Source organism: Diadema antillarum, unplaced genomic scaffold, assembly GCF_040938485.1.
Source record: "Diadema antillarum isolate AM-2024a unplaced genomic scaffold, OU_Dant_1.0 seq00001259_RagTag, whole genome shotgun sequence".
In the NCBI taxonomy this organism is placed as follows: Eukaryota; Metazoa; Echinodermata; class Echinoidea; order Diadematoida; family Diadematidae; genus Diadema; species Diadema antillarum.
Genome location: NW_027272042.1, coordinates 21,178 through 33,172, shown reverse-complemented (window position 1 = coordinate 33,172; position 11,995 = coordinate 21,178). Strand labels below are relative to the sequence as shown.

General features: G+C 41.5%; 1 protein-coding gene across 1 annotated transcript; it reads right to left on the bottom strand.

Annotated features, from left to right (window-relative positions):
* Nucleotides 1-9,773: 9,773 nt before the first annotated feature.
* On the bottom strand, nt 9,774-11,083 carry LOC139745364 (bifunctional peptidase and arginyl-hydroxylase JMJD5-like). Its single transcript, XM_071655757.1, has 2 exons — nt 10,474-11,083; nt 9,774-9,976 (listed from the first exon to the last, which is right to left on the bottom strand). The coding sequence occupies exons 1-2, from the start codon at nt 11,021-11,023 to the stop codon at nt 9,774-9,776; spliced, it is 753 nt and encodes a 250-aa protein (XP_071511858.1). The 5' UTR covers nt 11,024-11,083.
* Between the last annotated feature and the right edge of the window lie 912 nt (nt 11,084-11,995).

Below are 11,995 nucleotides of genomic sequence, written 5' to 3'. Positions count from 1 at the left end.
GATTTCATGCTACAAAAATATAATGTTTAACAGCAACTTGTTGTAGAACCTTCTTATCATGCATTGAGGGCATGTGGATTCAACCAAAAATATAAAGACCGATATTTCATTTCTCAATGGGCTGTCTCATTTTCCTCAAACTATACAAATGTACGCATGTTATTTTATTCTATCTATTTTTTTTTTTCACTAAATGAATCATCATTGTAGTCTTGATGTCAAGCCATTGGGGTAAATTCCCCTTTGATGTCTTACCTCTTCCATATTTTCAAGTGCACAGCTGCCTGATGATCCATCATCAGGATTTATGTCACCTCCTTCATCTTCTTCTTCTACTTCTTCTTCTTCCGTTTGATATCCATCCTCTAAATCCTGGTTTCATGACAAGAATAAGACAAGATTCAATATTAAAGGACAAGTTCACCTTCATAGACATGTGGGCTGAGAGAATGCAGCAATATTAGTAGAACACATCAGTGAGAGTTTGAGGAAAATTGGACAATCCGTTCAAAAGTTATGAATTTTTGAAGTTTCTGCTCAGTCACGGCTGGATGAAAAGACTACTATAGCTTGTGATGTCATATGTGTACAACTCTATAAAGAAAGAATAAAGAAAATTCAACATATTTCCATTTTTCTCGCATAACAAAAGAACACTAAACTTCTCTCTTTCGGGAGGCAAGGGGAATAATATTACCCCTAACATACGTTAGTAACAAGTTGAAGAAATATGCACTTTATTCATAAAGTAAAGTTTTGTGAAATTCTCTTTTTATTTTCCTTATATTGTTGTACGTATGTGACATCATACACCGTAGTAGTCTTCTCATCCAGCAGTAATTGCGCAGACACTTTAAAAATTCATAACTTTTGAACGGATTGTCCGATTTTCCTCAAACTTCCACCAATTTGTTTTGCTAATATTGCTGCATTCTCTCAATCCTTATGTATATGAAGGTGGACTTGTCCTTTAAATTGATACTTTATGGATTAACGTGACGGCGCCATAGTTTGTGTTATCATTCATTGCTGTGATATACTAAAGAACTCAAATTGGTAACTGTACGCAAATTTGCATGTTTCCACATCACAGCATGGCAGTCTTATTGTATAACATAATATTTTATAAATGTTGTATATACTCACAAAAAACAACAACAGACAAAATGGACTATGAACAAAATATCACCATTCCAGAGAAAATATCTGCCTCCCAGGGTAACAGAATACATACATGTAAAATTTCAATATCATGTGCTATGCTACATCAACTCTTCAAGGCACAAAACATACAGATTGTAATTATCATGATCTCTTGTGAATAGTTTTCTTCTACTATCTCTTTATTCCTTAAGATAAAAATATTAAGTCATTTAGTTACAGAAATCTAGGACATAAAGTCCTCATCATTACCTTGGTCAACCACTCGAAGTTACGCAGTAAAATTCAAACACAATAATAGTTACGATATGTATATTCAAGTTCACAGGATATATCAATGGTGGACAGTTAGAATGCAAAACAAGACTGGATACTATGTTATCTTATAGAGACATCACCCTTTTAATTCAATTCAATTCAATGGAGGTTTATTGACAATAAAAAAGAACATTCAGCTCATTAGCTGAAATTGTTCATTTTACAATTAAAACAGAAAAACAACATTGTACAAAATAAATAGATATATTTGTGAAATTGGCTATCGATATGAATCGAAATGACGGAAACACTGTACAAACGATATGACGGAAACACTGTACACAAAGATAAAAAATTGATATTTTAACCCGGCCTCAAATCCCTGAATTTTGAACCAAGACCCTAAAATTCCCATGGAGATTATCAACAAACAGTACAGGCATAAATATTTTCTTTTTCGTTGATTAAAACCTTTGACCTCTTAACCCTCAATAAAAATGCATGTATTAAAATCATCAATAATGGAGTACGAATACTGAAAAATATTGCACATGTAAAGAAACAAATGATTGTAAAAATCATTGAGTAACTAAACTGAGCAGGGAGTAATTAAATTTCTGAACAATAAAATAATTGAGCTTAATTATCGATACGCATCATATGAAAACAAACTCAAGGCGCCGTTATGGCACAACATGTGGTTCTCAAAGCAAGTCTAAAGCACATCTCAAATATAAAACAATATTTCAACACAATTGACAAAACATTAAAACAAAAACAGTGTATTTATCACAAAGGTATTGAGTGCTTCCCATCCCTCACCCACCAAGTCCAAATCAATGAACATCCAAATTATTAAATAAAACATAAAATATCTAAAAATCCAAAAAGTTTCAACTTACACCGAACCTATCACAAATCCATGCATCAAAACATAAAAGAGAGAAAAAAATCAGCACCAAACAACAAACTTATGGCATCCAGCCTGACCCTTGACCCTTGACCTTTGACCCCACGCCCTCAAAACTCTCAAGAGAATCTATGATGGGCAGAGATATGCACTTCAAATTGACCTTGACCTTTTGGACATGAACAAAATACGCATGAAATTTACTATCAAAAACACAAAGAGAATACTTTACAAAAGGTCAGGAATATTGCACATTGATGAGTAGAAAAGTCTACAAGCCATTGAGTAGCCTCACTAAGCAGGGGATTGTTGAGTTTCTGAAACGTTGTGTTCTGGTTCGGGGGATGTCGATATTTAACGAGTTCCTAAGGCTACGAGTTATGAGTTGGGAACGCTGAGGAGGAAGCATGTCACGGTGACGGGTAGAGCGAAGGAGGGATTTTCCAAAACTAGTGAGAAGGGAACTCCTTCTTTCAGCCAATGACTCGATGTTCATATCGCGGAGAGCATCATTATAGGGGAGATATAAGGGGTAACTGATGAGGCGGAGAGCTCTCCTCTGCACCTTTTCCAACGCTTGTGACTGCTCATGAGTCAGGTTGGTGCACCACACTGGGGCAGCAAATTCAAGAAGGGGGCGGATATACACGGTGTACACAAACAACAGATCATTATGGGTAACTCCGTTTCTCCTGAGTGAGCACAAAATGTAAAGTCTCCGAGAGGCGCGCGAGATCATTTCCCGTACTTGACTATCCCATCTCAGGTCTGATCGGATGGTAACGCCAAGAATGCGCATGGAGGATACGACTTCAATCGGGTTGTTTCCAATAGTAATGACCGGAGGGGGGACATGATTACGCAAGAAGGTGAAGTGCATCAATTTGCATTTTTCAGGCTTGGGTTTCATGTAATTAACATTGCTCCATTCACAAACAGATTCAATATGAGATTGCAAATTGTTGTGGCCGGCTTTGTGAGAGATTTCGACTATGCTCAGGTCGTCGACATACTTCCATCTATTGTCCGCTGTCAGGGCGAGGTTATTGACCATGATCAGAAAGATAATCGGGCCAAGTTTTGTCCCTTGGGGGACTCCGCACGTTAGTGATTCCGAAGATGACGTAGTACCCTTGTAGAGCACCGTCTGTGAGCGATTGGACAGGAAGCTGCAGATTGTAGGAATAATCGATGGGTTCACTTCAAGATCGATCATCTTTCTAACAGCTGTCGTATGGTCAACTAAGTCGAAAGCTTTTGTAAAATCAATGGCACAAAGATCGGCGTAGTGACCTGGTTTGTCAAGGCCTTTGTAAATTGTATCAAGCATGCTTATCAGGTAATGGCATACTGAGCTGCCTTTCATGTTTCCAAACTGACGAGGATCGATTACATGCGCGATATCAGACATAACCCATTGCGCGAGGAAACCCTCAAAGATGCGAGCTATTATCGGAGTGATCGAGATAGGACGAAGTTGACTGAACTCAACAACTGGAGTTGTCTTAGGCACCGGGCATACGGATGCTGTTTTCCAGGTATCAGGAAAATACCCAGAAGTAAGGCATTCGTTGAACAGATTTGTCAAAGGAATTGATAATTCGTAGGCAAATTCCTTCAGCAGGCGTATGGGCAAGTCAGATGGATGGCCAGCCTTGGATGCATTCAGACGCCGAAGTCGGTTGTAGACATCTCGTCGCTCTATGGTTGGGGGAGGCCAAGCTGGGAGATAGGCCGGTAGCTCCGAGAAGTTGCAACTGGGAAGCTGTCTACAGATGTCGCCAAAGTAAGTGTTCAAACGATTGGCAGTTATAAGACGAGAGATATCAGGATCTATTTCAAACTGAGGTCGCTTTTTAAGGCCAGAAAGACTTCTGATCTGTTTATGCCACTTCCCTGGTTCGGTCTCTTTTAATTGTTGGACTTTTTTGCAGTAGAAAAGCCGTTTAGCTATTTTGATTTTCCTTTGGACATCGTTTCTCAAGTTCTTGTAGAGTGACATGTCCCCACACTTGAAGGCAGAATTACGAGCTGAAATGAGGGAACGAATGGTGTTGGTCATCCATGCTTTATCAGCTACTCTACGTTTGACAGTCACTCTGTGGAAATGGGATCTATACTGGTCAGAAAGAAGTTGTCGGAAAAAGTCAACTTTGGTGTCGACATCAGGTAGGGTATTGATAACTGACCAGTCCATCTCAGTTACTCACTGCCCGAAGGATCTGACAGCGGAATCTCGGTAAGGTCGATAGGTAAATTGAACAGATTGGCGGCAGGCATGATCATGAATAGACTTGAGAGAAATAAGTGAGTGGTCACTGTTGGCAATAGGAGCACATATAACTGGTTCATGGTACTCACAGGCAATGTCAGTGAAGATCTTGTCCAGTATTGCAGTTCCCCTTGTTGGGTTCGTGACAATCTGGACCAGTGCGGTATGTTGCTCCAAGGGTGACGCATCGAGATCGTTGAAATCACCGGTAATGAGTAACGAAGCACTGTCTGACATTGCTCTGATAGAATCAACAGTGTCAATCAGGTGGTTACAGAGCTCCTCTCTATGTTCCGATCGCGGCGGTGAGTACACAACAGCAACGTAGATGTGATTGCGCAACCGGAACTGACTGGAGGATTGTAGTTTCATCCATAGTACTTCAAGGTAGACAGGGACACAATCAATGAAAACTTCTGTTGCAGATAGATCATTGCGGACATATAAACAAACTCCCCCACCAGGACGATCGGGGCGATCTCGATGAAACAGGTTGTATCCAGGGAGTTCACATGCAGATGCAGATTTGTCCATAGAAAACCATGTCTCAGTAACAGCTATTAACGGAACATCCTTGTGCTGAGATCGCAACGTAGCTTCAAGGTCATCGATCTTGTTATTGAGTGACCTGGCATTGAAGACAATCAGTGATGGCGACACCGGTGCCTGTATCGTTGCTGGTTTAGGTTGACGCAAATTATGCATATTGACTCCCTGTCTGTCAAAGTGTAACTTTCTATCATGTTCAGGGGTAATGATGACACTTATCTTCCTTTGCTTCCTCTTACCTGCTCGCTTACCTCGATGTGTACGTTTATTTGCATTTATTCCCAGTTCACATACAACATTCCATGCCTTTTCGGGTAGTGGTCCATATGGAATACTGTATACGCTATATATTTCGCAGGGGGTTTTATTTTCGCGAATTTCGCGAGTCGGGAGCTATTCGCGAAATCAACAACACGCGAAAATATTACCTTCCAAAATGAATCCCTTGCCTTACGAACATTTCAGTACTAGAATACCATGTCACGGCTTACCGAACAGACCATACTGGCTAAGCTTGTCTACGCACGTCCACGTCTACTTTACGAATACACTGTACTAGTACTGTAGAGAGCCAATCCACTATCGCAAGGGGACCACTCGTCAGAAATCTAGCACGATGGACTTAACCACTTCAAAACTGTTGAATTCTAACTTACTAGTTCGCAGAGTTTGGCAAGTCTTTTTCATGCAGTGTATAACTAGTATCATTCTTATATGCTAGTAAGTTGAAAATTCACACTTTCTTTGCCGCTTCATATTTTCTCTGGTCACCCAATCGCGAATTTAACCACTCGCGAAAATGTGTGACATCGGCAATTCGCGAAAATTTATGTACGCGAAAATTATAGCGTATACAGTATGTGCATTCATTCCATTATGTGTCCAGAAGCTGACATCATTGACAGAAAGGCGGCATTTCAAAAGGTAATTCTGGTCATGCAGAGACGTACAGGAAAAAATACTCTGTCCACATTGTGTACTGACCAGCAAAGCATTCCTTTTGATGTCGCGTTTCTCAGCTGAGTTGGCAGGACCCGGGTTTTGCTCAATGTCACCACATTGTAAGATAAGTTGAAACGTTGATTCTGCGTTGGCGTAGTACAAAATACGAGATCCACAGATCTTGCGACTTGAATGCAGAAAGTTGTGTAGTGTGGGGTTGAGAATACCGTGATAGCCATCTAGGTCACTGCAGATTCCACCGCTATTGTGTCCACAGTACAGGACAATAAGGACTAGAGTGATGTGCTTGAGAAACTCCATTGTCCCACTGAAGATTCACGGAGCACAGGACATGGAAGTCAATAGAGTTCAAGGTTGGGTGGACATGAAAGCAACATGGTCTCTACCTACAGGCAAGATGTCACCTCGTACACCACTATGCACCACTCCATGTCATGTAGAGCCAAAACTTGATTCTGGAAATGCTAGCAAACCACGTCAAGATGTTCGTCAAAAAGGGTCTAGTCAAATCCATGCAATGCCACAAATACACTAGTGGGTCCAGTAGAACGTAATCAGTAAAAATACCCAAGTAAAGAGACACAACTACTGGAGCAGACTTGGAGGGCTGCCTGTGAGGCGCACGCTCACATCACTTCTTACATAATGCTCCAATATCATGTTGGATCCCATTTTTTTTTTGAAGGGTAATAACTGAGTTACATCTGGCCAACACTTACCTCATCTTCATTTTCTTCATGTTCATCTGCTTCTTCTCCATAGAAATCAACATCATTCTTCTCCTCCTCTTCATCTTTTGAAATGTCATGATACTCCTGCATACAATAAGTGATGAAAGAAAATGAATCAAATACATCTAATATTTAATGTGAAGCTATTTCCTGTCATAGGAGGATCTAGATGTTTTACCCTTGGCTCTGTTCCCCCCCCCCCCCCCAATCTGTACTCTTACATATTTACGCCCAAACTAGGGCGTCCCAAGACCTCAGACTTGACTTGGGCTGGAGCTGTAGAATGATTTTAGCCAATCACGGAGCTCCTTACTGGGACTCAGAAAAATAATTTATGCAAAGAAATTAATTTTAGAATTTCTCTTATTGGCTAAATCACCTATCAGGGGTTTGAGCCTGCGGAGAAACTAATCAAACCCAACATACCTCCTCTCTAATAACATATTTTGTTCAAATACAAGAGTCATATGGTGACGTTGATGCTCATCAGAGTTTAAAGTGTACCAATATCCTGGAAATCAAATTTGTGTACAGTTAGAATTCACAAAAACCAGTTATAATTCCCTGTGATAGCCCCTGAAAGAATAAATATTTTGATAAAACTGATCATATCTCTATAACAATTTGGCACTCGTGCTCAATGCATTGAAGTTCTGCTCTGTAAGCGCTGGTTCTGATCACGTGTGCATCCTAATTATAAGCGGGCGTTTTTACAAGCAATATAGATTCCTTGTTGATCAGCTGATCATGCGCATACATTGCATACTGTAAAACGATGAATTTTCGTGTGCATTTTAATTTCGTGAATTTTGCGAGCGCCAAAATTCGCGAAATTAAAATGCACACGAAAGCTTTTGTCTACACTGCATGCATTGAATGCCAGTTGAAATTCGCGAAAATTTCATGCCACGAAAAAGGCTGTCGGCTCCAATTCGCGAAAATTTGTGACACACACACACACACTGCTATAGCTTCTGACCATCCGAGCACTAAAAATTAAGGGTTTCTGGGACGAACACTGAACTAGGGCTTTCTATAGCTCAGTCGTTTGAGCACCGGGCTAGCAATCCGGAGGTCTCGGGTTCGAATCCCGATGGAATCCCATTTTCTTTGCTCATTTTTCCACTAATAATTCATATTCTTTCTGGTCAGTTTATTCTGTCTTTATTTGAAACCTATTAGTGGTAAAGTTAGCAAGCTCTTTCAGGCATAGCTATGCTCCCCAGTCCAACAGGGTGGCTATGGTAACACAATAGGGCTTAGGGAGATTAGGTAATCTCTATTCATTAACACTTTAAAGTTTCCAGTCATCTGCACCAATAACAGAGAAGAAAGCGCTCAGCCAGAACCAGGAGGGATTTCAGAATTGACTTTAACATGTTGAGGACGGTCTGATTTTGCTACAACATGCATTTCCCATAGACACCTGCCCAAGTATTCTTGGAACTCGTCCTCAATGGGTTAATACTTGATAACATGTCTGTGTGCACCAATTTTCTCTTTGTTGGAGAATATTTGGGTTTCACATGTTTTCACCTGCTATTATACACTTCAGACCACTATCCACTACAATAACAGTGTGCTACAACAAAGAAAAGAGAGAGATTGACTAGTATCACCCAGGCTAGGAGAACTTTACCTTCATGAGAAATTCAAAGATGGCGTCAATATCCATCATGCCATTTTCAGCCCCACGACACCATTCCTTGATCGTATCACTGGGAATTAAATCACATCACACCAAGGTTAGAGGGTAAAACGCAAATTTATAAGACCAGCTTCTAGGAGAAATTGTCTTGTTGATACTTTTGTGATCATACAAATACATGTAGATTAACAGTGATTAACTGAGATAGGAGTGATCGACATCTCAGAAAAAGAATGTGATCATAATAAAAAACGACAAACTATCACATAAGGCTGATGGTCTGGAAATCACATGTGTGTAGTTGTGATTGGTGTTCAAACACATATTCTTTAATAGCTATTGCATGTTTTATTAGACATGGGAAACTGGATCAGACATTAAACTTTATAAAAATTTTCATCCGCAACACCTTTGTAAAGATGTTTGTGGCATATAGTGAGCGTCCACAGAGGCCAAATGGACGTCCTAGAGAGCCTTACTAACAAATTTGGAAAACCCGAATCAGATGAATTACGGTAAATGTTGTCATCTTTAACATCAAAAATACGTTTATACAGTCAAACCTGCCTTAGCGGCCACCTGTCTATAGCAGCCACCTGTCGACAGCGGCCACTGAAAAATCCCCCCGAGAGAAAAGCCCTGTTAAAGACCCTGTGTATAGCGGCCACCTGTCTAACGCGGCCAGCGGCAACAAATTTTGTTTCCCGCGGTAGATTTTAACCTGTCTATAGCGGCCACAGAGCCGGTAATTCAGCGTGTTTTTCTGATTTGTGGCCGTGCCAGACATTCATGGGCAACGTTCAGTGATCGCCACTGCTGCATTCATCACTTATTCAGTCATAATGATGCACTAGTGTAAAGCTTTCTTCACGACTGTACACATGCTACTGTGCAACAATTTCATAAACACCGGCATTGTTCAATGCATGAAATACACGTGTGTATACTTACGCATAGTACATTAAATACTTATCGACGTATCCAACGATGATATATGTACATGTATATTCAATGCACATTAAGTTGGATTACCAGTCTATAGCGGCCACCTGTCTATAACGGCCACTTTTTTCGTTTCCCTTGGGTGGCCGCTATAGACAGGTTTGACTGTATATGTGATTTTCTGTCGAAAACTGCATTGCACTGATACTGTATATTCTCCACAAACTGAACTTCTCGCTGCCATACCTCCCTTTAGCTGATTGTCATTACACTGATCAATAGTTCGATAATAATTTGACACCAAAAGAATCAAATCACACTGAATAGGAATGTCTGCACTCACTTCAGCTCAAAGGGGTCTGTGTCCCCCATGGTCTGTTCGCCGTAGCCATCGTACGTGAAGACCATTTCCATTTCACTGAGCGGCTTGTAGGAGAGACTAGTGCCCTCACAGTCTGACAGATCCACCTCCCTAAGCCGCGAGAATAGGAGAGATACGGCCATATTGCGAGAGCCGTAAGACCGGACTTGGTGCCAGTAACCTGCGAAACATAAATATCATAAGGCTATAGATAGTGACAGATTCAAAATGACTTCCACATAACACACAGACATCACTTATATTATCATCGCATAATTGTACTTTCACCCTCGGACTTCATAGGTGACTCTGTTTATAAACCTCACAAGAACTAGAATTAACTTTGCAAAAGATTAAATGTAACTTGTCACAAAGTAAGATCTTTGTCTCTGGTATGCTGTTCAACATTGTCTCTTTTTTCATTTAGAGTGTCTTATCAAGGGGCAATATCATGTTGATATGATAGGATCAATGATTCAAAACTGTTTTCATAGCTGCCTGATTTCTACCAGTCTCTTCCACACTTTTCATTCTCAGGTGTCTACGCTTTACCATTTCTTCAGTCTCCAACACCTACATCTTCTGCCCCCAAATTCTACTCCTTAGATGGAAACAAGTTGATTCTCCACATGCCATGAGTATCTGAGAAGCAATGTTACCATGGAAACTGGAGGTTACCTTGAGGTAGGAAGATGCAGTCACCGGCTGTCACATTGCCATGCGTCCATGGAATGTCAGCAAACTTGGGAAAGGTCAGCAGGTCCACGCTGTCTGGGTTCAGGAGAGCGAAACCTCCGTAGCCCTCGGCGGCCTCCTTGGCAATGGGTATCTTGTCCTCGTGGTCAGGATGGATAAAGATCCAGTCCTTGGTGCCGAAGAGGAGGCAATTGATGGCGTTGTCGGCGTCGCGGTGCAGGAGGCTCTTCGTTCCGCCGCTGCTGAACCACAGGTTAGCCTCAAGGAGGCGCTGGCTGAACGTGCCGCACGTCATGAACGGTGGCACCGACACCTCCGTGGACATCGGGTCGGGCAGCTGGGAGACGACGTAGGCGTTGCGGGATTGGTAGGTATCCAGGAAGTGCTGGAGCGTGTCCTGTCCAACTCCCTTGTCTCCTTCCGGGTAATACTCCTTCTCTGCCTTTGCCTCTATCTTCACGCGAAGGTTGCCGTAATTGCTTGAGAGGTACTCATCCGTCCATTTATGTCTCGCTGCGAAGTTGTCGGACATCCCCCGAAAGAGAACGGGCACTCCGTTCTTGGCATACTTTTCCCAGAATTCCTCCGGAGTTGGGAGAGCATCAAGGATTTCTATGTGGCCATCCGAAGGTCTGTGCCTTCCAAGAACCTCGAGGTGTCCCTTCGGCCACTGGGTCGAGTTATCTGTTGATGTCTCTATGACAAAAGTCAAGAGGCATGCCAGGAACCAGGCAAGATATGCAGCCAGTCTGTCTGGTGACATCTTTCAATCAGGTGCTAAGAGTGCTGGAACTGTGATAAAACTAATGTGTTGCTGCTAGGAGTTATTCCTGAAAAAAGAAATATAGAAACAGTGGTGCATACTCATATTGCAATGTACCGGTACCGCAAATTTACTCCATTAGAAGGGCTATCACATAGTAATAGTGGGGTGGCTTAGGGACAAATATACTGATAATCGTGACACGCCGGACAAAAGTGTAATTTTTTCCTCAGACATTTGTATATATATAAGGATCAAAATTAGGGGGTGCTCCAAGAAATCTGCCAACAGTAATAATGAGAAAATACCCTTAATTTGCACATTTTTTAAAATTTTACATATGAAGCAATGATGTCTGAATTCATAGACTAGTACAACAGTGCATTCACCTAATTTCTCAATGCTCGCATCTGATTGGTCTAAAGTTCTGAAAGGCCAGCTAGCTAGCTAGGCAAGACAGCTAGCTGGCTACAGGCTAGGCCTACATGTAATGTACAGTGTACTGTGCGTGAGCACACCGCACAGTGCAGGAAGGCCTACACGTACATATTATGTGTATGTAGCTGCATCGCAGCTAGCTGCAGCAATTTGAGCATGAGAGAAACAGCTGTGTCCAGCCAATGCAGTGACTAAAAAACTCCATTCATCTTGGCCTTTGTTGGCTTTGGCCACTTTTGGGGATCGGATCTACATGTATGTTTCCTCATTACAAAGGTATGGTAAGTCACTTTTTACTCTTAT

What these genes read in the sequence shown, in the direction of transcription:
- LOC139745364 (XM_071655757.1), bottom strand. Translation starts at nt 11,023, where the DNA reads ATGTCCGACAACTTCGCAGCGAGACATAAATGGACGGATGAGTACCTC. An exon ending in CTGCATCTTCCTACCTCAAG is followed by an intron (nt 9,977 to 10,473) that starts GTAACCTCCAGT and finishes TATGTTTCGCAG; the next exon opens with GTTACTGGCACCAAGTCCGG.